General features: G+C 35.3%; 2 protein-coding genes across 3 annotated transcripts; both read right to left on the reverse strand.

Moving 5' to 3' along the window:
* Positions 1-221: 221 nt before the first annotated feature.
* On the reverse strand, positions 222-3,237 carry LOC100731831 (regenerating islet-derived protein 3-beta-like). The gene is made up of 6 exons (XM_003468964.2): positions 3,191-3,237; positions 2,828-2,935; positions 2,218-2,336; positions 1,834-1,971; positions 1,184-1,310; positions 222-510 (listed from the first exon to the last, which is right to left on the reverse strand). Exons 2-6 carry the CDS (start codon positions 2,901-2,903, stop codon positions 443-445), a joined length of 528 nt encoding a protein of 175 aa, XP_003469012.1. The 5' UTR covers positions 2,904-2,935; positions 3,191-3,237; the 3' UTR covers positions 222-442.
* A 12,842-nt stretch (positions 3,238-16,079) lies between these two features.
* Positions 16,080-18,721, reverse strand: LOC100733317 (regenerating islet-derived protein 3-gamma-like). 2 transcript variants are annotated; one of them, XM_063229640.1, is made up of 6 exons: positions 18,603-18,721; positions 18,282-18,383; positions 17,664-17,782; positions 17,355-17,492; positions 16,612-16,738; positions 16,080-16,341 (listed from the first exon to the last, which is right to left on the reverse strand). In XM_063229640.1, the coding sequence occupies exons 2-6, from the start codon at positions 18,355-18,357 to the stop codon at positions 16,274-16,276; spliced, it is 528 nt and encodes a 175-aa protein (XP_063085710.1). In that variant the 5' UTR covers positions 18,358-18,383; positions 18,603-18,721; the 3' UTR covers positions 16,080-16,273. The 2 variants fall into 2 exon arrangements, with proteins under 2 accessions (XP_063085710.1, XP_003468951.1); XM_003468903.2 differs by having other exon boundaries at positions 18,282-18,362; positions 18,603-18,685.
* Positions 18,722-25,735: the final 7,014 nt, after the last annotated feature.

Here is a 25,735-nt window from a genome sequence, read left to right on the forward strand (position 1 = left end):
GATGCATGGACAGTGAGAGTTTGCATGAGAAGTAGCTTCATTGTTTAAACAAAATCTAACATAAGGACGCCCAAAATCTTTACCCCACTATGCTAATAGAGTACATCATTCTACATTTTCCCATAGGTCTGGGAGAAACTGAAAGAAAGTTTCCTTCCTACATAATTTCAAACTAATACAGACTGGCATACGAGTAGAACACAGATATACAAGAAATATGATACTGGTATAAACAAAAATTTTATTATTTTTTCTCTGAATCTTTATGTCATAACATACAGAAAAGCACCTGGGTAGAGAGCAAAGTAGAAAAGTCAAGATTACCAGGAGGATTTAGGTTTTTGGGGTAGAAGAAGAGTGTTTTCTTCCTAGATAGGTCTTCACAAATTGGACTCTTTTTCATGATGAGTTGCACACAATTGGAGGATACTGAATGTCGACTTTAGTTCTTGAACTTGCACACATAAGGCAACTGTACATCACACTTATAATCTCTCCACTTCAGAAATCCTAGTATCAGAAGAGGTAAAGTGAGTTAAGTAGGCAGATTTTGTGAACAAAACCAACATGTTAAGTGAAATAAATCAGACACCTGCTTAAATGTTACGAGTATCCTCTTGTATGAAAACCCAAATTATGAACATAGAGGGCCAGGGATAATAATAATAATAATAATAATAATAATAATAATAATGGTAGTAGTAGTAGTAGAGATACAGAGAAATAGATAATAGGAGAAAGAAAGATCTTTTGTAAAAAAAAGAAAGGGGAACAAGAGATATAGGGAGAAGTGGGGAGGGGAGGGAAAGGGCATGGTTAAAGATTTAAATTGTGGTATACACATGTACCAAAAATTATTATGTACTGCAAACATGTACTAATACAAAATAAAAATTGAAAAAAAAAAAACTTGTGCCATGTTCAGAGACACATGTTTGTACTCCTAGCTACTTGGGAAGATGAAGCAAGAGGGGAAAAAAGAAAAATTAACGCTAGTCCCTCATCTTCATCAGTGTCCCATTCTGGGAGACTAAGTATAGAATGCAGCAGAAATGAGAAGAGATGGGAGGAAGCAGATAAACAAGCATTGCATTTCCATGATCAACCAGTTTTTCCTAAGTTAAGACTTCAAAATGGGAATGGATAGAAAGGGCTGGAGGGAGGGTGCTCCTGTGCTTTTTACCTGAGATTCGTGACACGCTTCCACAGAAACCACGGTCAGAGGCAGTGGAAGGATTCCTGTCCCAGTTGAAGTAATCCAGCACGTCAGTGCTGCTCCACTCCCATCCACCTCCATTGGGTTCTTGGCCCTGTAAGGTAGAGGGATGCAGCCGGATGAAGGGAATGACTATTACAGTTTTGCAGACACAATTTGTTAGATGGAACAGTCTCTGCAGCTTTGTGGAATTTTCTCTGCTTCCCCGGATGGTTCCCAGAACTCCCTCTTCTTTTAGCAGTCTGAGACATTTATCATAAAGTAGCATGTTTCTTGCTGAATATATGCAATGCTGTATTACTAGTAAACCTCTAACCTCAAAGGAATAACTATCCTAAAAAGAGGCAATGTGAACCATGGGAAGGCTCCTTAAAAGTCAGAGAAATGCTTTCAAAATGACTATGTAAAAATTATGTAACATTGAAAACAATAAGATTAATTGGAAGGCTGAGAATTTCCACAAAACTCTTTTGCTTGGCTGAGTTCAAGGACAACCTTTTGTTCCAAATATCACTCAGAATCTGAAGTCAACACCCTGCCTGTCTTCCTAGACAGATCCAGGAAAAAGACACAATAATCAATTTAGAGCTAAGAGAGAAGAAATTATGGACTCGCACCAGTGTTGGGTCATGGAGTCCAATCCAAACATATTGATAGCTGGTCACAGTGCTCTGGATCAGGGAAGACACGAAGGATCCCTCAGCGCCACTGAGCACAGATGTAAGATGTCCCGAGGGCCGCTTCTGACAGGCCAACTGTGTGGAGAAAGCAAAGGATGAAAGGGATCCCACATCTCCTGGGGATATGGCAGAGTTAAGTCAAAGAGAATATTATCTGTAGGACAAATGTGTTCATTTCAATTCCCAGTAGACCTTGAATATTATCTGGAGGACAAATGTGTTCATTTCAATTCCCAGTAGACCCTGAGATGGAGAATACCTCACCCTGTGACCCTCATGTCTTTTTCTCTTTCACCCTCAACCCCACCAGTAAGTACTCACATCAGCATCAACCCAAGACTTTGGTGTCTTAAAGAAGGCATAGCAATAAGAGCCATAAGCTTTGGAGCCTTTGGGACAACTGATGCGTGGAGATGCGATTTTATCCTGGGAGTCTTCAGCTGGGGTAGAAGAAGAAATAGAGACAGGTGGATGAATGATCGCGAGACCTACCCTGGGGTATTAAATCTGTAATCGTGGCTTCCACATTCTTTGAGAAACATTTACAATAAGCCCACTATTTGGAGAAGCATCCCTTCTCACATTATCCTTTTCCCTAATTCCAAGTTCCACTATGCTTCTAACTCTGGGCTCACAGTTCCTACCTTCAGTTCTCCAATTCCTACTCTTCCCTAAAATTGATCAATAGCTTTTCACCCTTTCCCACTTCAACCCATTAATGTAACTGATAAGTTCCTGACCAAGTGAAAAGACATTTGGTTCCACTGTTAATGGACCACTGGGGGTGCATTCACAGCAACCAGAAGCAAGACAGGAGAATGGAGAACTTGATGAAATTTTTCTTGTGGGGTACATCCTACTGTTACCACAGGGGACACAAAGGATCCTTCTGTCCCGTTTTGGTTCTGATCTTGCACCAGAGAAATCTCACCTTGCACCTGAGAAAGGAGCATCATGCAGGACAGCAGCGCCCAGGACATGCCTCTGAGAGCCGTGGATGGCAGCATTGTGTCAGTGAGAGATGAGACAATCAGATTCTCTGAAAGAGATGCGTTCAGGGAGAGGACATGCAGAGTTACCATTGCCTCTTTCCTTCTCCTGTGTCTACTCCTGAAAGGGATGCTATGATCTTGAGCATACCCATTCCCTCGTATAATTTGAAAGGATTTGGGAAATCTGTCTTCTCTCCATCCTATGACACCTCCAAGGGCAGCCTCTGCTAAGTCTCAGTCCCTGCGTTCTCTGAGACAGGGGCATATCTTCAGCTTCTGAATTTCTTTCAGCTCCCACTTACCTCTCTTGCCTCTTGCTAGAACCTGATGACTGTTAGGGCAGCAAAGCCTGGACTTTTATAAGAGGTTCTGAAGGAGGGGCCAGACATTACTACCTGGAATTCAAAAGCAGGACAGGGAGGTCAGGTGTTGGGCTTGGCATGGATTCCAGCAGATTCCAATTAATGGGAGGAGACTTTTCCTGCAAAAGACTGAGAATCACCACAGATGTTGCCTTTTTCCTGTTAGCAGGGCAGCTCTGTTTCCAGGAATCCTTGAAGTTTGAACTCTCTCCACACTCTCCCAGATATGATTTTCTGAGAAGCTGAAGGGAGTGAAGACAGCCTTATGGGACTGTGGTTTACAAAGTGTGAAAATTTCATGGCCTAGGATATTAAGGAAAATATGCATCAGCCATGTAGCTTTGATTTACCTGGAAGATCTGACTCTGTATGTGTACTTATGCATCCCATTATACCCTGTCTAGCCACGTTTAAAACACACTAATAATTTAAAAATACAAGAGTCAGGAATTGGAAGTATTTGTGAAGACACTTGTATTAGTGGAAGGAAAAGAATGAATTTACACCGAGAGAGGAAATCATGGCTCAGAATTTTTGCTTCAGTTTTGCAGCAAGAAGTAAAGGAAGCTGAAGGATCTTGTGAGTCAGTTGTCCAACCACCTCCAAAATAACACAGCTAAACTGGCTTATCTTCCACCTGCCTCTGTGTGGGAGACAGAAACTGTTTCTCAGTTCCTGACAGCAGGGTATCTCAGAATAGCATGATCAGATTATGATCCCACACTCACATGGTCTTTAAGACCTTTTCTGAGTGGCTTTGAAACTAATATTTTGCTTTAGGATAATAGAATCTTATTTGATGTCTTCTTTGTGTTGACATTTGTATGGTAGAGCCACAGAAACAACAAGAAAATATTCTGGTGCTTTAGATCACATTAAGTCAGGGATTTCAATTTGTACCCTTTATATCCATGAATTTCTAAGAAATAAACACAGCATTTTCACTTTATGTCCTTGGACTATGAGAAGCAGTGGCAATAAGTAGTGATTCCTTGAATTTTTTTTTTTTTAGTGCAGTATATGACTACATGGAAAGTTCACATGCTGCATGCAGTATAGTGGTTGTCAATGAAGAATAATGTTTGTTTAACATTGAGTTTTATTTCACTCTTCTCATGCAATGTCCTTTTTAATTCAAAAACAAGCTGATGAACTTCAGTTATTTAAATTGTCATTTTGTTGACATTTTCAAAATTGACATTCTTTTGTAGTTTGATAGTTTGATTTAATTTGATTTGCCTGAAATAAAAGCAATTCAAGCAATTTGCATTATGCAGTTGATATCCTGTATTAAATAATCTATTAAATTCTGAACAAAGGTTATTAGCAAGTTTTCAAAAATTTTTAAAATTATACAGTTGTTAAAACCATTAAGTAGTAAATGTATTTGAAGAACTAAGCAGGACAGATGCCATAGCTTCAGTAGAACCCGTGGCTCATTTTTTTTCTTTTTCTTTTTAAAACAAAATATTAGTGTTATATTTGGCTATTAATTTTAGCAATTTATCTACAATATTTAAAAAGGTAAATTGTAGGCAAAGACTTAGTACAATTTCAATAGAAACACCCCATTTTTTCCCTTAAAATACAGGAGTATTTGAAGAACGAATTTTTCTGTGCATCAGTTATGAGGAAGTTTTCATCCATGAAAAAGAATAATAAAAGAATCTGCCAACAGTTATATTTATGTTTATTATTTATAAACATAAATAATCCAAACCATTACCATGTGCAATTTAACAAGTAACACACATTAACACAAATTCTTCAATATCCTCAACATTTTGGAAACTGTAAGAGCAATTTGAGATTAGAACAGTGTGAGGACCCCGTATTAACATATACCACTAACCTGGAGGAAACACCAACATAGAGATGCATTTTGTGGTACAACAAAAAGATATACTTAGAAAAGCCAGCAGGGGGAAACTCTGAGGTACTAATGGCTCTATTTCATCAGTAAATAAATATAAGGAAATAAAATAAAATAAAATTCTTAATATGTAAGATATACATCATGCAATGCAATATTTAAACTGCAATTAGATCATTAAACAAACAAAAAAGAAAAATTAATTGTAAGATAATTGGGTGTAAGTTCTGCTTTCTCATCCCTTATGACGTTGCTGTCATTCATTTCACTTATGTAGGCTACAATCATCTACAAACTGGTTTTTTTTATTCTTTCCTATTTGACTCAAGAAAACACAATGATTATGGTTTGAGACCATAGCATTTGCCCTAACTTGTGGATTAGTCATAATGCTAGCAAACTTTGCTGCAAAGTATTATCCTTTTATTACAATTTTAACATTTCTGTAATATACCAATAGTGTTTGACAATAAAAATAATTCTTTTCATAGCATTCTGTTTTCTGTAGTGGTATTTTTGCTTACAGAACACAGTAATTTTCAATCACTGAAAATTAAATGAACACAGGCAATTAGTTACCCTTTTTAAAAATAAGAAGTAGATGAAGCAAATGTTATATTTCAGCTTGATTTAAAAATTTTTCATTGTAACTCATCATAACTTTTTAATAGTTGCTTTAAATAGAACTCAAATGTTCATAAATCAGAAACTTACTATACAATTCTTTGTAGTTCTCACTAATGATTTTCTGGTGACATTTTAGTGACATTTGTTGATGTTTGAACCTCTATTACCTCCCTTAAGAAATTCTAAAGAACTTCTATTAACATTTCTGGCAGGGTTCTTTCAGCTTAAAATGAATTAGCAGAGATTTTATTTTTCCCAGAATGTATTTCTCCCTCACTTTTTAAGAATAGCATTAACTGTCTATAAAAGTACAGTTAGAAATTTCTGTGTATAAAAGCATAGTTAGGTATTTTTCAGCACATTAAATATTTAATTTTAGTCATCTCATGAAAACTCCATTCTGATTATTATGCTTGCTCTATAATAAACTTTCCCATGTATACCTGCATGTTTTCAAGATTTTCTAATGGTGCTGTGTAGGTTGAGTACAGTGTACTTAAACTTGGTTGTTATTGTTTATCCTACTTGGTGTTCACGGAGTTTCCTAGGTCTGAGAACTGGTGTCAGAATGATCACATCAATTTTAGAAAACATACACCATTTATTTATTTTAGTTTTCTTTCTTTATTAGCACCTGTTTGTGATAGTGGTTACATTTGTCTGGATAGTTGGTATAAACACACAAAATAGTTTAGTTCTTTTTACCTTGTGTCTTGTTTACCCGCCCCCATCTCCCTCCATCTAGCTATTGGTCACCTTTCCATTTATGAAAGGGGTACCACTGTGTTTCTTATCATCTATATTACTCATTTTATTTTGTTTTTGACTTATTATACTTTGGGTTTCTCATGTAAGAGAAATCATTCAATATTTGAACTTGGATGTATGACTTAATTTAACTTCAAATTATGATTTCATGGTACATTCATTTTCCTATAAATAAAGTTTGTTTTTCTTTATAGCAAAGTAGTATTCCTTTCTGTATAAATAATGCATTTTGTCATTTCATCTATTGATGGACATAGGCACTGGTTCCATGATTTAGCTATTACAAATTCTGTTGTTATAAATATGTGTTTAACTCTTTGGGGAAGATACCTAAAATATCTGATTTGCATGTAATTTCTATTTTCAGTTTTCTGAGGAATCTCTACACTCTTTTCCCTAGTGATGGCACTGGTCTACACTTCCATCAACAATGTATAAGAGTTTCTTTTTCTCCAGAGCCTCATCACTATTGGCTACTATTTGTTTTCTTGATGATAGCCATTCTTTCCAGTGTTAGATGGAATCTGAGTGTTCTCTTGATTTGCATTTCTTTAACAGTCATTTGAACACTTTTCTGTATTTATTGGTCATTTGAACTTCTGAGAAGTATTTGTTCATTTCAGTTACCCAGTTTTTAATTAAATCTTTTACATTAAGGGGTCTAATTTTTTCAACTCTTTATATATTCTATCTATTAGTCCTTCATCCAAGTTGTAGCTGTCAAATGTTTTCCCCATCCTATAAATTTTCCCAATCTGTCAGTTTTTATTTCATTCTCCTTTTCTGTTCAAAGTGATTTTTACTTTAATAAATTCCAGTGTGTCGATTTATAATGTTATTTCTTCTGCATTTAACAGTTCTATTTGGAAAGTCCTTGCTTTCATGTACGACTTCAAGAATTTCACCTACTTTATCTTGCAACAAGTTAAATATTTCTTTTAATATTTTTTAAATTTTATTTTAAAGAGACAAAAAAATTCCTAACAAGATAATAAGATATTATTCATGATTAATACCTTGCTTATTGTTACCTTTAAAGTAGTTGCTCAGAGTACAAGCTATAGGCATGAAAAGTTGCCCAAAATAATATTAGCAAAAATGTTTTTTTCCAATGAACCAAGAGAAATTAATAGTTTAATTATCTTAACTGTCTTGTACACACACACGGTTTTTTTTTTCCTTTTTCCATCCTTCTTTTCTCTTTCCCCGTCCCAGATTCTCTTTCCTTCTGAACAGTTTCTTCCAATTTCTGTTTCTATGGTACAGTTTTGATCTTATTTACTCATTCAACTTTTCACATTAGGGAGATAATGTGATGCTTACGCATGTGCTTCTAATTTATTTCACCTATGAATAAGGTCTCGAGTTGCATCCATTTATCTATAAAACTCTCAAGTTTTTCCTAATTTATGACTGAGTAATACTCCGTTGCTCCATTACTTAAAACAATCATATCTTTTTTTACCATATACCCTTAATATTTAGATCTTTAAGTCATTTTGGATTTTTGGTTTAGTGCCCTGTGAGAGAAATGGGTCTAGCTTCAATCTTCAGGCATATGTAACCAGTTTTCCTAACACCAATGTGCAAAAGAGACTGCCATTCCTCTATAGTATGATTTTGGCCCCTTTGTCAAAGACTAGATGATTGAATGTGCAGGGGGTGTTCTTTCTGCATCCTTGATTCTGTGTCTTTGAGCCATGTCTGTTTTTGTGCTGATATCATGCTATTTCTACTGTTGTTGTAATATAATTTTCAATCTCTACCTGTGATGCCTTCTTCTTTTGTGACCCAGGACTGTTTTTGCTATGCTGGATCTCTTCTGATTCTATATAAGCTTAAGATCATTTTCTTTCTACATCTGTGAGACATGCTGTTGATGTTTTGATTGGAATTGCATTGTCTGTATGTCAGTGTTTTAATTATGGCCATTTTGTTGATTCTGCCTGTCCAGAAACAAGCAATAACTTTTAATTTTCTGATATTTTTTCTCTTCAGTGTGCTCCTTCAGAGTAGGAATGTAATTTCAATTTTTAAATTCTCATTTCTTTGCTTAGCTTAGTTACTACTTATTTAATCGTTCTTGATGCATTGTGAATGCTATCATTTTCCCAATTTCTTTCTTGGTGGGTTAACAATTGATGTACAGACCTCCAATTAATTTTTGTGTTTATTTTGTATCTTTCTGCGTGCTAGATTTAGTAACTAATTCTAGAAGCCTTTTAATGGATTCTCTACTATGTAGAAGATCTTGTAATTTGAACATAATTTTAAGTTGACTTCTTTCTTTCCAATGTGCATCATTTTCTTTTCTTTCTCATGCTTGTTTGCTTTGGTTAATGTTTCAGACCTATACTAGACAGGAGTGCTGACAGTGAACATGTTTATCTTGTTCCTCACTATAGAAGAAAGACTTTCAGCCTTTCCCCATTTACTAAGGTGTTGATCATTCATTTGTCATAAATGGCTTTTATCAGATTGAGATAAAGTCACTATGTTCCTATTTTATTCTAAGTTCTCTTCCTGAATGAATATTGAATTTTTGCCAAAAGCTTTTCTGTACCTATTAATACCATTATGTTGGTTACTTTTCTTTCATTGCTGAGACAAAATACCCAACACCCAAAGTTAAGGAAGGTAGTTTGTTTAGCTCACATTTTGTGAAGGTTTCAGTCATATTAAGCTGGCTCCAAGACAGGGTGGCTTGGCCGAGGGGAAAATGTTCATGGCATCTTGAAGACAGCAAAAGCCGCAAAAATCAAAAGGGAGAAGCACAAGAGAAGACTCTTTCTGTCCCTTGTACTGTAGGTAGATCACACACCCATAACTATCCTACATATAGCACTCATACCCATAATCCCTGCATTGGACCATGACAAACTCTAGAAGCCCACACCTATGACCACATGAGGTTTTGGGGGGACGTTCAGACACAAAATATAACAGTGACTGTGAGATTTTTATTTTTACGTTCATTCATGTGGTGTATTACACTGATTTGTCAATAAATGTTGAGCCATACTTGCATCCTTGATATAAAACTTACTTGATCATTATGTGTCATCTATATCATGATTTCTTGTATAATATTTGAAAGTATTTTGTTGAAAATATTTGTATCGGGGCTGGAGATTTAGCTCAGTGGCATAAGCACGTGCCTTGCAAGCAGGTGGTCATGAGTTCGATCCCCGGTACCAATAAAAAAAAAAAAAAAAAGAAAGAAAGAAAGAAAGAAAGAAAATATTTGTATCTATCTTCATTAAAGAAATTGACACATAGTTATCATTTTTGTGTGTGTTTTTGTCTGGTTTTGGAATAAGGATAGCTTCCAAGATTGAGTTTGGAAGTATTCTTTTCCTTTCAATTTTATTAAAGAGTTTGATAGTTATTGGCATTAGATCTTCCCTGAAGTTCTTTAAGAATGCAGCATTGAATCCACCAGATCCTGGTTTCTTCTTGGTAGTTTTTTTTTTTTTTTTAATTATTATTACTGCTTACTTTTATTTGCCTGTTATTCAGGGTTTTTATATCTTCTTGGTTCATCTAGGAATTATCCTTTTTCTGAATTCTCCAATTTATTGGAGCAGAGTTTTGTGTGTGTGTGTGTGTGTTTTGTTTTTTTGTTTTTTTGTTTTAGTAGTTGAAGTATAGTAAGCCCTGACTTATAAATGAGTTCCACTCTAGGAGAACATTCGTAACTTGAATTCATTTCTAAGCTAACAAGGTAAGTCACATATGAACCCTGTGGAAGGTCACAACTTGAATGTTCATAAGCCAGGGACTTACTATGCAAATTTTATAGCAGTTACTAATGATCTGCTGGATTTTGGTCACCTTCATTGTGACTATACCTTTTCCTTTGTTTTTCTTTCTTTCTTTCTTTCTTTCTTTCTTTCTTTCTTTCTTTCTTTCTTTCTTTCTTTCTTCCTTCCTTCCTTCCTTCCTTCCTTCCTTCCTTCCTTTCTTTCTTCCTTCCTTTCTTTCTTTCTTTTCCTTCTTTCCTTCCTTCCTTCCTTCCTTTTTTTTCCCTCATTCTTTATTTTATTTTGAGAAAGGATTTCATTATGTAATTAATTAAGGCTGCTCTTGAACTCACTTTGTAGTGCAGGCTGGCCTTGAACTCACAGCAATCCTCCTGCCACAGCCTCCTTTTTCAATTCTGAATGTGTATATTAGTACATGGATGCATATATTTTCATTTCTTCTTTTGGAAAGTTTGTCTTAAACTTACCAAATGGTTGTCTATTGGGTTTATTTTTTCTGAAAAACCAGCTCTTCAATGCAATGATGCTTTGTTTTGATTTTTAGTCTCAATTTCATTAATTTCTGCCCTAATGTTTGTGGTTTCCTTCTTTTTACTAGTTTTGCATTTGTACAATGTGTGCTACAGTTTTTATCGTATCCTACAATGTATCATTAATTAACTTGTTTGAGCTCATTGTTTTCTGATGTGAGCATTCACAGCAATATATTACCCTTTTAAGACTGCTTTCATTGTGTCCTAGGGATTATGGTATGTTATACTAGCATTATTTGACTCCAAGTATTATTTAATTTCTTCCTTCATTTCTTCTGTGGCCCACTGAGTGTTCAGGAGTCTTCTATTTAATTTTCAGACGTTTGCAAACTTTCTGTGATTTCTTTTACAACTGAGTTCAAGTTTTAGTCTGCTGTGATTAGTTACCAGGAATTACTTTGACTCTTTTGTACTTATTTAAGCGGGCTTTTTGAACAAGTATGTGATCTATTTTGAAGAAAGTTTTGTGGTTTGCTCAGAAGAATGAGTATTCTGTTACAAAAAGATAGGATACTCTGTAAATATGTACTAAATCCATTTGTTTGAAGGTATAGTTCAAATCTGATATTTCCTTGTTAATTTTTGTTTAGTTGATCTATTTGTCAAAGTGGATTATTGACGTCAACCGTTCTGACTGTGTTGGCAATCATTTGTTCTTCCATGTCCATTAATATTTGTTTTATGAAGATAAGTGAACCAATATTCACTGTATGCATATTTACACTGTTATCTCTTCTTGTTGAATTGTTCTCATAACTAATATGTAGTGAGCTTCTTTACCTCTTCTAATTACTTTTAGCTTGGATTTAACTTTGAGAATAAAATTGCCACCCCTGCTTGCATGGAATATTGTTTTTCAACCTTTGATTTGTAGTCCGTGAATTTCTATTTGGATTATATGAGACTGACCATCAGGTTTTGTTTTTTGATTTAGTCTGCCAATCTGTTTCAATGGGATGTTGAGACCGTAAACATCGAGAGTTATTACTAAAAGGGCTTGACTTCTTGGTATCATTGCATACTGTCATTGTTGCTGACACCTTTATTTTTCTCTTTTTAACTGTTTTTTTTTTTTTTATGTATTCACTCCATCTGAGCTTTTGTCTTTGCAGGTTTTATTGTCTCCATCTAGAATATTCTAGAGTGTTTTATGAAGTCCTGATTTCGTGTTCATGATTTTTAATATGTTCATTTTAGTCAAATGTCCTTTTTTCTCCAACAATTTTGAAAGACATATTTCAGGTTATGTTATTCTGGGTTGGAAGTTGGTTTTATTTAAGAAAGGGCATTGAAATATGTCACTCCAAGCTCTTCTGGCCTTTCAAGTTTATGATGGAAAGTATGCTGTGATACTGGTTGATTTACCATTTTAAGTGATTTATTGCTTTTCCCTGAAAATTTTTAAGATTTTTGTCTCTGTGCTAGACTTCTGGAATTTTAACTGTGATGTGTCATGGAGAATTTCTTTTTTTCGTTGTAATTATTTGGTGTTTTGTAGGCCTCACTTACCTTTATGTCAAGTTATTTCACCATAATTCGAAATATTTCTACTAGGATTTCTGTAAATATATTTTTCTTTTAACTCCATGAGTGCTATCCAGTCTAACTCCAATAAATCTTAGGTCAATTTTAATATCATCTCTTAGCCATCAGATGAATATTTCTTGTGTTCTCATCATTTTTAAGGTTTCTCTGAGAATGATCAGGTGATTCCATTTACCCTTGATTTCTGATCTGTCATTTGTGCCCTACATAAATTCAACAGAATTCTTTATTTCTAGGATTTCTGTTTGGTATTCTTTTGGTCTATTTATTTGGTAGATTTGTCACTCATGTTTTGAATTGTTTTGGTCAGCACTCCCCCCCCCTTTTTTTTCCTGCATCTCCCATGATGATATTGCTTGATAGTTACAATATTTTTGAATTATATAAACTTTAAGCTGACTGAAAATTTTCAGTTTTTTGTTTTTTCTGCCTCTTTAACAATTTTATACAGCTCAACTATCTGGTGTTTGCTTTCCTCTCTATCAGTGCCTCTTGGGTCTGATTTGGGAGAACTGGCAGTCTTTGGAAGTATTTTTTTGCCTGTTTCTTATGTCTCTATTTTTTTTTTTCTGTGTATGTGTCATGAGATGAGATCAAATAATCTGTTTTTAGTATGTATTGGAGGTCTCTTTAGCCAGGTTCTGTTTCCCAGTTTTGCATTATTGACTTTATTTGTCAAGAGATGCTTTTTTCAACCTGTTTAATTTGAGTTGAGCCCTGTGGCTGTGTTGTAAGGAAAGAAATTCATTGGTTAAAAGAGGATCAACATATCCAGCCATACATCATTTATAAACATTAAACTTACTTTTAATAATTTCATCCTTTTATACATACCTCTACTAGATCACGTTATATTGCTGTTTGTGGTTGGTGCACGATGTGGAGATTAGGCAAGAAAGAAACAGGAAGGGGAAAATGAAGAATATGTTACTGGGAGAAAAAGGAAATAAGAAAAATATCAACAGACAAAAAATAGAAGCTCAGACTCTGTTGGAATTATTTTATAGCTGAGTAAAAGGAAAAGTGTTGAGGGGATTTGAGAGAGATTGAGTCTGATTGGGAGAAGCCATGGAGCTATTTTCCCACTGTGGGCCAAACAATTTGCTGCCTGAAGCTATGAAGGTTGTTACTCCCTTTAAACATATGTCATGGTCGTAAGCTGTGCTCTGGGCATGATCCACTGCAGGTGTCTGTGGAGCCAATTGCCTTAATCAATTTGTTAGAGGAGGAGGCTGAATATTGCAGATGTTGCTGCTGCTTCTCTCCACAGGATTTTCTTGTCTAAAATATTGCCAACATCAACCAGCCCAGGTGTCATTCACCCTCTCTCGGTCCATAATTTCCTATCAGTCTCAGCCTGCCCTGAGGAACTCTGTGCTGCACCAAGACTGGTAGGAAGGACCTCATCATGCTGTCTCTGGCCTTTCCAGTTTCTAGAGGAATAAACTGTAAGTGCCTGCTGTGTTCTGGGTTTAGTGTCACACTCTCTGACCTGGGCGTCAGTGTCTTCCCTTTTACATATCTCTCCTACATCACGCTGCTCTGCATATTTGCAGAGCAGATCCAGGTTTCTCTGCCCTCTTCGGGTCACAGCTAAGTGATGCTGGAGTCACTCTGTGGAAAACCTGTGGCAATCGCTTTATAGCACACTGGCTGACATGAACAGGATTCCTGTTCTTGGTGGGGAGAAATTCATTTCTGCCCTTTCTGTTTTCCTTTTCCCATTATTACTATTATGCATAACTTTAAGCTTTTTAAATTACCCCATAGTCATTGAATATGCTGTTTCATGCTTTCATTCTATCTTCTCTTTGCATTTAAATTTAGAAAATTACTATTGCCAAATCTTCAAGCTCAGTAGTTCTTCACATGCTCATCTGCATGAGACTTAGGAACCAATCAAAGACATCCGTATTTCTATTACAATGGTTTTGACTTTAGTATTTTATTTTTTTATAGATTTTTCATATTTCTGCTTATAATATACATTTTTCTTTATTATTACCTGCTTTTTTCAATAAACCTCCTTATCACAGTAGGCAATCTTAAGTATCCTGTATTATTTGTGGTTCCACAATTTGTATCATATGAGTCCAGTTCTGATGTTTGATTTTTGCCTTCAAGATAAACTAGCCAGTTCACAATTTCTTTGGATTTCTATGAGACTGACAAATTTCTGTAAGTTTTGGTTTGTGTTTAATGTTTGCTGTAACTATGGAGCCATGAAGTTAAAATTTCTCTACTTACGTTGGTTTTATTTTTTCCATTGCCTTTGGAATTTTCTAAGAGCTCTTCCTTAAAGAAATTCTGTATTTGCAACTTGTGGTTTGTGTAAATATCCCCCAAATTGCATGCCATCAAAGAGGTGGCTGAGTCTAGTGTTTGTGATTTCTTTGTTGTCTAGAGCAGTGTGAGTGCTACACCCACCCAGGAGTAAGTAGCCGGCAGACAATATAAGGGAAGGAAGGAGGCATGCTTTCCCCACTTTTTGTCCTTTTTGTTATTGTCCCTTGTGGTCAGCCATGCCACCCTGCCTTAGAGCCAGCTGAGTATGGGTAGAAACTTCCACAAACAGTAAGCTAAATAAACCTTTTCTACCTTCACTTTGGGAGTGTAGTATTTTGTCCCAGCAATGAAAGAAAAAGAAATAAGATGCAACTCTTCCAATTATACATTACTATTCTACTGGGTCCCCACTCATGTGCTATTATCTGTATTAGAGAAAGGATCATGCAATCTCATAATTAGATCTTGATATTTTTATGAACTGTGTTCCAGGGTCATGCTCTTTGAAAATGTTTTTTAGCTCTCTCCATTTTAGGCAACACAAGAAGGACAGAAAAGGCTAAAGTTGGGAACTACCTTACCTCTACACATCTTAAGATCCTCACAAGGTATTTTTACTTGGAAATAAACTTTTTGTATAGAGAATGTCCCAGGCTAATTACAAATGGTTGCTTTTCTCTTTTTCCCACCAGAGGCATGAGCAAATTATTCTTAAACTTCTTCATGAGAATGTGGTGTACAAAACCCAGGCAGTGATAAAAACCTCCCCAGGGATACAACTTTCTGGGAGTTTTCACTGTTAATGCCACTCTACAAAAGAATTAAGCAACTTTTCAAAATTATAATTTATATGTTGCAAACAATCTATAGTTCTATAGGTATCTGGTCCAGGTAAACAGAAATTAAAATGGACTTTATATTTATTTGAATGCTTCTGAAAAGGTCAGGAAGATATTTGCTTGCTACCTTATTTCCCTGATAAGTCCAAAGAAAAGATATTGGTTTAAAATAGCTTCCTATTTTTTGTATGTGCCTGAAAGAAAGAAATAACCATGTCCAGTAATTCTTTGTCAGCAATGTAACCACATGTAGTCATTCATTTCTTGTTATATCTTATAGTTCATTATGGATTGTATACTAAGAAAAAATGATACTGCACAGAAAATAATTTAAGAAACACTGTTAAGTAATGACAGAATCCCTAAAGCTAGTTGTGTCACAACATGAGGAGGAATCTTGGGCGTCATCTTCACCTGAAGACAACACAGTACTTCATGAACAATATCAACACTCTCATCACAATACACTGGTAGAGATGACACCTAGGCATATTCCTGTAGGCATGGGTCAAGTTAGAAAGGGACAAATCTTAGAGTTACCATCTTCAAACAATCCACCAGCTTCCACAAAGTATTGTGACACAGAGAAATTCGTGCAAGTCTAAACTAAAACTTTATTACTGATTTTGAAACCTCAAGCCACAATGCACAATACAGAAGGACAAATTCAGGTGAGAAGTAAAGTAGAGGAGGGATGATCAGAAGCAAGGCTCAGGTTTGGAGGTGGTGAGAGAAAACTCCAGTTTTGCTCATGGTTAGCTGCATGCAAATTCTGGTTGCTATCCATCCTAGCCTCTGAACTTGCAAACATAGGGTAACTGCGTATTGCAATTGTAATCTCTCCACTTTAGATATGCTGGAAAGACAAAATAGTTGAAGTGAATGGGACTGCTGGCTCATACAAATTCAATAAAGAAACATCTCAGGTTCTGGCCTAGGTTTTACCAACTCTCTATCATCTTTCCTTTCCAGAGAAAATAGACAAAAAGAAAAGAGAGATGAAAGGAGGCAGGAGAAAGCAAACCATTACTACATTTCCTAGTTCAACAGGATTCCCTGAAGGTCAGGCCCAGGAATGGGAAAGAGGTGTAGAAAAGACTGGGCAGAAAAGGCTCTTATCTCTTACCAGAGGTTCGTGACAGGCTCCCACAGTAACCACGGTCTGTGGCAGTGGCAGGATTCCTCTCCCAGTTAAAGTAATCCAGTATATCATCATTACTCCATTCCCAGCCATTTGCATCGGGTTCATTTCCCTGTAGAGTAAAGGAGCAGCCAGGTAAAGAAAGTAGCATTTAACCTCTGCTTTTGTGATCTCTTTCTGGAACATCTGACTTCCTTCCCAGCCTCATGGAGTTTAGTCTGCTTTTCCACAGGCTGCTGACAGCCTTCTAATGCAATACTCTCTCTGAAGTCCTCACTCTTTGAGCTATATCAGCCAATAATCACAGGAACTCTGGGTCCACTCAAAATAAGATGTTTCTTGCCCAACATGATTGGTGGACCATTTGTAGCTTCCTATGAGGATCGCAAAAATCTCTGTCTGATAAAGAGCAAATCTTGATATCATTTCTATTTGGAATTCTCATGAAATAATATGTGAAGACTCCATGAGGCTCAGGAAACTGATTACCAAAGCTTCATATGAGAACAGCATAACACTTGAAAATAGGCAGATTAAGTAATCTGCACACTAGGTCCCTGCACAAAACCCAACTCTTCAGGTGGTATCAAGGATTTCCTTTGGTTCCAAATGCAACTCCGAATCTAGGTCTATGGGTTTGGGCATTCTGGCTTGGTAGGTACAGGAGGGTGAACCTGGATGATAGTAACCAAGTGATAGATAACAGAGAGGCAAAGATGAAATCACACCTGTGTGGGATCATGGAGCCCAATCCAAACATAGCTGTAGGTGTTTGAAACGCTTTTGATCAGAGAAGCTACAAAGGACGCTTCAGCTGCACTGAGCACTGACACGAGGTGTCCTGAGGGCCGCTTCTGGCAGGCCAGCTGCAAGGGAAGGAAAGAGAATAAGATGGAGCACGGATCTCAGCAAGGAGTGTCAAGACAAAGGGAGGTCGCTCACTCTCTTTCCCATGACCTTGGATTTTGGAGACCTCTTCCTCTGTGACCCACTTGTCCTTTTTCCTGTGACTCCCCACTTGATCTCTAAGTACTCACATCTGCATTATACCAGGATCTGGGTGTTCTAAACAGGAAATAGCAATAGGAGCCAAAGGCCTTGGCACCTTTGGGACAGTTGCTTCCTGGTGAGCTGACTTTGTCTTCAGACTTTTCTCCTGGAGTGGAGGGAGAGAAAAAGGGATATGCAAAATGCAGAGTGGTAACTGGATGGACAAGTGAACAGTGATGAGGGCTTCCCATGGATATTGTCTAGAATCCTGAATTCCTATCTCCTTTTCCTGTGCTCTCTTGATATTGAAATAGGTCCTTTAAATCGGGAGCATCTATTGCCTTTTACCTTTCTGCCTCATTTAGTTTTACACAACCCTTGTCTGACAGTTCCTACATTGTGTTCTCCAATACCTGCCTTCTGTAAGTGTCATTACTGACCTTTAATGCCTTTCATCTTTAACCCAAGTTCGTAAATTAGGATTCCTGACAAAGTGGCAGGTCATCTGGTTCCATTTATGATTGGCTTCTGGGGAACCCACTACTGTTAACCAGGAAGAAGGATGGTGGATGAATTTTGAGCAGTTTCCTCAGATCAGGTGCAGCTCACCATTGCCACAGGAGACTCTCAGGGTCCTTTTACCTTTTCTGATAGATAAATCTTACCTTGGACTTGAGATAGGAGCACCAGGCTGGAGATCAGCATCCAGGACATGCTGTATGGTGCCATGGGAGGTCGCATGATGTCTGTGGATGAGGACCCTGTCTCTGAAGGAGATGTGGACAGAGAGGGTATCCAGAGACCTCATTGCCTTTCCCCTTCTCCTTTGTCTAATCCTCCAGAAATACACTCATCATCACTGTAGGACTTGCTTTCTATAATTTGAAATGATTGTGGGAATGTCCCCTGCTTTCCCTGAGGGCTCCCAGGACAAGCACTGCTGTGTCAGGGCTTCTGTGTTTCCTGAGGTCAGGGACCCTCCTCACCTGCTTCTGAAATGGGTGAAGTCCAACTCTTGCTAGGCTCTAATCTTCTCACAGTGTTCACTTACCTGTCTTGTCGAACCTGGGATGGTAGCATCAGGAGAGACAGATTTTTATAAGAGGGAAGGGTAATGATATGCATAACAGGTGGATGTAGGTAGGATGGAGTCATACACGGGAATTGGAATAAGTTCAAAGAAATTTCTTCCATTGGAAGGAGATTGTTCCTGGAAAATGCTCAGACTTCTATAGATGCCACTTCCTTCCAGTTAGCATCTCGTGTTTTTCCCTAGTAATAGGTGAATTCTTTTTACTTTTATTTCTTCTTAATCCTGGTCCTGTTCCATGATAGTTGCTGTGAAATTTCATGCTAAAGTTGTAAAAGTGCACAGCCAGTGAAATTCCTCTAGTGTTTCACAAGAACTTACTTCTGTAGGGAAATACTCATATTCCCCTGGACAAATATTTAAAGGCAGAGAAAAGACTAAATCTTAGAGTAGGTGTGATTTTTCACATTTGCTGTTTAAAAAGGGTTGTTAATTCTTTTTCTTAAAGAAATCATAATTAGCAAGCGAATGGTTAGCACAAATGTAAGGATAATCAATAAATAAATGTGTCTTCCCTATCATCTAAAAAATGCATTTTTTCTAATGGATAATGACAAAGTGAGAGAAAAAGAGGCTATGAGAGAACACAAACCTTTAGGGAGATTACAGTTAAATAATGCAGGTCGATGGAAAAGGGTCGATGTAGGAATTACAGAAAATTATAAAGACAATTCCACTTTGCATGTCAATCAGACTCCTGCAGTGAGATGCTCACTATTATTAGGTTATCTATGAGCTCTTTGGTAGGGTGATCATTTGGATATAGATTAAAATCTAATTGGATTATATTATTATTGAAAACATGACCAGCTTTATATGCATATACTGATGAAAATTTTTAAAATTACGTTTAATTTTAAGTTGGCAATTTGGCGTTATTTGAGAAACGTATTGTGTGGTTCTACATTATTCTTTGGTTCATTTTGACAACTCCAGAGAATTTTAATCTGGGAATTCCTAAAGGCTAATTTTCACACTATTATTGTTACAGGGCAGTTTGTGCACAGGTATGAATAAAAAGTATTTATAGTGAGGTCATGCAATTAAAGCCTCATAATTAATACACCCAATACTAAAAGCCAATGCAACTGCCAAATAACCTAATAATATAGTCAATGGCTTCTTTCAGTAATAAGTAAAAAATCCATTTTTTAGAAAATATATATAAAGCAATTAAAAACCCAGAACCATTACTGTAGTGAGCTTAATGAGCATATTTAAAGCTTAAAATTATATCATGCAAATGTGATAGTTAAAATGAATTGTGATGTAGTTTTATTAGATTAAAATAATTATTTGAAAGCAAATGAAAACATCAGTCATATATTCAGAGCGGCATAGGTTCTAAACTGTTGAAAAATTCAGTGACATAGAGAAAAGAAACAATTTTAGATTAAAAGAATATTTAAAAATATGAAATCCAAATCTGGAAGGCAAACTAAGTAAATCTCCTCCAATAAAATTAATCATCTAGGAGTCAGAATTGGGAAAGTATGAATGTGAATGCATATTCGATTATGCAAGAATTTGAAAGATAATTAATTTAATTAGAGAATTTCCATATATTTTGATATTTATGATGATGTACTTAAGGTAATAACTGATACCTGTAGCTTCCAAAGTATTCAAAAAAAGTGTCTGTGTGGAGAGAGGGACAGATGGTTGAGAAAAAACTAAGCAAACATTTAAAAGTGATAGCAATTAATGGCAAGTAGAAGATGAAGGTGTTCACCCTTGCTTTCAATTTTTCTGTGTATTTAAAATTGTTCAAAGAGGACATTATCATCGTTTACAGTTTACAGTCTCTCATTGAATAATACACATATGTAGTTTCCTGCTTGTTCTCATGAATTATAGCAATAGTTTTACGTAGAAACATATGAATATCCACAAGAAGAAATTTTACAAATCTAAATAGAAGATGGGACTATAAACAAATTAAAAATGTTTACAATGTTCTGCTGACAGGCTACCTAATATGTGTAAGTGCATATGGGAAAACAAAGAAACCCAATGGAGTAACCAATGTTTTGTTCCAGACTAGGGAAAAGAAGTCACATTTCCAGAGTTTAAAAAATGTTTGAGTCATCAGGGATCATTGTTCAAAACAACTTGAAGAGTTTGGAGGACGGACTGACTCGGAGTCTTTCATTTATCTAGAAGGAGGTTGGTTCCAGTCATGGTGAAGTTAGTGCCCAGGATTTGCAATCAGGGTGAGAGTCGGGGGTCTCTCAGTCGTTTCTCTCCTCTTTTTCAAGCAAGGATTGGTTTACTCTCCTTTTGAATATACAGCACTATCAGGTATTAAGCCTTTAAACTCAGTTTCTTCCATGAGAGCCAGTTAAAATTCAGGTTTTCAAAAATTAAAATAATGTGACATTTATATAAACCAATACAATATGAATGCAATAATATAAACTACAGTAAGATTATTGTATCCTCAATAATTTAATCTTTTTTTTTTAATATGACAACTCTGTAAAACCCAATACCTAACTAAATTTCAGTGGTTTTTGTTTTGGTTGTTATTGTTCTTTCTGATAATTACTGGGCATTAAGAAATGTGTTCAAGTGCTATATCCAGCTGGTTTGAGTTATTTACAATCAGCTTCTTAGGAAGAGAGGAATTCTCATTTTTTGGAATAACCAAGACTGAATTTTAAGAATATTCCTTTGCCAAAAGATAAGCTATCCCACCTTGCACTTTGTATCTCTCATCTTCTGAGTGAAATATGTTTAGATAAATTTGAGTATACTTAGCTTTAAAGTATATCAGGGATATGATCTTTTTACAAGAGTTCAGCAAGAATTTGATTATCCAAGGATAATCAAATGTGTATACTTACTAGATGATGACTTAGTAGGGCCCACATTTGAAAATAGCCTTGAAATGTATTTCAGATTTATCAGTAAAGCACTCTCTTTGCAGATATATTAACCATATGTCCAGGCTACTATTTCATCCTTTCATCTTATCTTAGCTTTTACAGGAAATGAGATAGGGATAATAGGAGGTTGCATGTACCTTAGAAAATAAGGCAGAGTAACAAAACTTCAAAGTCCCTGAGGCCAGTAAGCAAATTTATCAAAGAATCGGAAAGCTAATGCTGTAGTTACTGGAATTCAGTCAGTCATATATAATCAATGAGCAGTAAGTACTTATGATCTCTGCAGTTATTGTGGGTAATAAAATTTTTATCAGAAACTGTCAGTCTTTATTGGGTTTCAGACTCTCACATTGAACTCAGGAGAGTTCTGTGCAGTGGATCATGGTGGTTATATTTATTGGGCATTTTATAAAGGCTATTTTTATGCTTACTTTTAATTTTTATGTTAGAGAAGTTAGTAATAATATACTTTTAATTTGAGAAAATATTATTATAACTATTACGAATTTTGCTTAAGTAACTTGTTTGTGATAACTCTGCTCATGTGTACGGTATTACCAGAGCTCAGATTTCTTTTGGTAGAAAATAAAAAATAAAAATTAAGATATATTCCCATGCCCAATTGCTCTTCTTTTTATTTTAAAATTATGTTTATTATACCCAAAGCATGTAAAATCATGCATATCATTAAAATCTAGAATTAACAATCATTTTTTTCAATTTTTTTTCTTGGTATCTGGGATAAAACTCATGATCTTGCACTTGCCAGGTAGGCACTTGTACTGCTAAACTAAACCCCCGGCCCTAATTCTTTTGTACCTTAATTTTTTAAAGAAATAAAGAAGCAAAAAAGAAAAAAAATTACAATAGTAGTCCTTCTACACCACTTCTAAGCTCCACTTCTTTCCTTTTCCATTAGGAGTATCCAAATCACTTTTTTTTTTTTTTTTTTGTCTTTTTCTTTTTTATCGGTACCAGGGATCGAACTCACGACTGCCTGCTTGCAAGGCAGGTGCTTATGCCGCTGAGCTAAATCCCCAGCCCCTCCAAATGACTTTTCCAGTTTAAATTTTCAATCATTTATAGCACAGAGATACAAAGTGTATGAAATGTTGTTTAATATTTCAACATACAAATATTTATATACATCTTATGTTTATGTTATACTTTGAACAAGAATTTCAAACTATTACCTAAAATATTATTGTATTATTTAATATTTCAGACATAAACATTTAGATACATACATTTTATTATTAGGTAATACTTTGAAACTTTTTGATTTAATTAAAATTTTCTGTATTTCTCATTTCTTGATTGTAAATATAGTATAATATTCATATAAGCATTACAAAACTATGTATCTTTTTGTCTTCTGGGAGAAATGTACCAAGTTTTATTGATTTTTGAAAAGTGAAAATTTGTCACACTTTAAAAATCTCTGAAATCTGAACACAGTGCTAATTATAGCATCATTTCCTATCTTTATTTTATTTTATTTTATTTTATTTTATTTTATCTTATTTTTGATACTGGGAATTAAACTCATGACCTTGCACTTGCCAGGTAGGAACTTATGCTACTGACTTACATTCTGGCCCTGTATCATCATTTTATAAGGGTAACCAAATTCTATGAGGAACCAAAAAGTAAAGAGTTCAAATTCTATGAGTTATAACATCTCTGATGCAATAACCCTGTCACTGCAGTACAAAGCACCACAGGCAATAAATTAATGTGCATGGCTGCATTATTTTCAAACAATTATGAACACTGAAATACAGATTTCATATTCTTTTTGTATGACAGGATGTATTATTCTGCTTTTCAGTATTTACCCCCCATTTAAGAAATTCTGAAAAGTATATTTGCATGTGGCCATGACAAATCTGACCATAATTTGTTGGTATCTATTACATTGAAAATGAAAATGAAATGAAATTATAACAATAATTCAATGCAATTTGATGACAATTCTGAAAGATAAGAACGTGAGGATCTTGAGAACATTAAACAGCAGGTTTTAATTAATCTTTGCAAACACAAATTGATTTGATTTCAAAGGACATAGATTTTGATCATTTTTTTCTATTTGCAACTGAGAAATTGGTGATGATGAATAAATCCCGATTAATAAACTTTCAGGAAAAAAATCTCAAAATAAAACAATTTTAATTGTACTTTCATGCAGATAGTTGAGCAGGTTAAGATTAATCTAAGTGGCAAGATAAAAAGGTGGCAGAGAAAAAAGATGACCAGTTTTGGACGTGCTTCTCCAGTCATCATAACCTGACTCCTCAAATAAGGTTCAAATTCCAACTGAAATACGTTCAAGAACTGCAACATGCAAGGCCTAATTCTAGGTCCAAAGTGCATATTCACATGTAAGTCAATGTCAGTGTCCAGAGGAGGTGTTGACCTTTGTCCAAATCCAAAGAACAATGACCATGTACAAAGTTGAGGTCCAAGGTACACTTCCTTACTCCAAGATTTTTCCAGGTTCATGCTCCAAGGTGTAACAGCAGGTTCGAGATATAGGCTAATTCCATTTCTAATTAAAATTTCAATGTTTAGGATAAGGCAGTGGTCCAGAGCCAAGGTATAATTCTAGAATCCATGTGAGGTCTACATCCAAGTTTCCAGGGTCAGTTCAATGTCAAGGTCTAAAGCCTGAGACCATAACTATAATGCATGATAAGGCTCATGTATGAGGTTCTGCACAGATAGGGGCCTAAACTTTACATCTTAAATTCAGTTTGAATGTCCAGGTTCAGGTGATAAGTTCAGGTTAAGATATAAAACCAAGCCTGAGATACATGAATTGGTCCAACGTCTAATTTATTGTTGAAGTAAAAATTAAAAAATACAAAGTCAAATTCGCATGTCCATATGATATTTCAAGTTTATAGCATATGTTCATAATTCAGATCCAATGTACATGTCCTAGACCTAGGTCCTATTTTAGGTGAGTTCCAAGTTCCAAATCAGCTTAGGTTCCAGGATTTCATTCCCTCTTTTCCACTGTGATAATACTTCCGTTATAACATGGATCAATTCTTCCAGATTTTATTCCCTAACTTTTCTTGTCATCCCAATTTAATGTGTGTTAATTCCCCAGAATTTCTCTGCCTAACACTCAATTCTTTTATTTCCTTTTCATGACACACGTCAATAGTCTATTTTTTCACCCAGTTTTTCCTTTAGCCTGTCTTTCCATTGCAGATGCTTATGGCAAGACTGAAAAGTGAAACTGAACCAAGAAATCTCATCTGAATGAGATCTCTGCATCTTGAAAAAAAGAAGAAGAACCTGTGACAGCTGTATCTCTATAATGTGAATGGGCATCAAGGAGCTTTGATATTTTAGTAATTAATGAATGCTATATACTGGTCCTATATAATTACTAATTAACAGAATAATGTTCTATCCTTATCCATCTGGCTACAGGTTTTATGACTCTTATTCTACATACTAGAAATGTTTATTTCATATCTGATCTTTCAATTCATAGAGGATGTCAAAGCCTTCAAAAATAATAAGATCGTATATGTTGTCATAAATAGGGAAAATGGTCAAACTTGGATTTTACATTCATAAGTCATACACATAAATCCTGTAACAAAAGCCTTTAAAAATTATTTAAAGCAATCAATGATAAGATTATTAATATACTTCACATAAAAATAAAAATAGATGCAAAGTATTTAATGAAATAAGCAAAGATAACAGTAGGAACAAGCCTTGAAATTTATATCAGTAATATATCTATTATCTAAAAATTGATTTTAATAATCCAACATAAAATTTTGTAGGGAAGATAAACCAATAAAATATGCATAATCATAATTTAACTTATGTAAGTATGCTATTAACTATAAAACAATTGAAAATTAAACTACATTAAATCATATGGAAAAGTTCCATATTTTCTGCTCAATTTTTCTGCAAACCTCAAAATGCTAAAAATACAAGTCAGTTACAATAAGACTGTCATGAATCTTTCATGTTGGTAAAGATCTAGAAGTCTGATTACAAACTGTGGGAGCTAGACTATGAGAAAACAGAATCCTCATACACACAGTGAGGGGAGATAAATTGATATAGTCATCCTTTTCTTAGGGGCATTTGATCACATTTATAA

The sequence above is a fragment of the Cavia porcellus genome, unplaced genomic scaffold (genome assembly GCF_034190915.1).
Source record: "Cavia porcellus strain 051 isolate PalLab524CR breed Dunkin Hartley unplaced genomic scaffold, mCavPor4.1 scaffold_18, whole genome shotgun sequence".
Classification (NCBI taxonomy): Eukaryota; Metazoa; Chordata; class Mammalia; order Rodentia; family Caviidae; genus Cavia; species Cavia porcellus.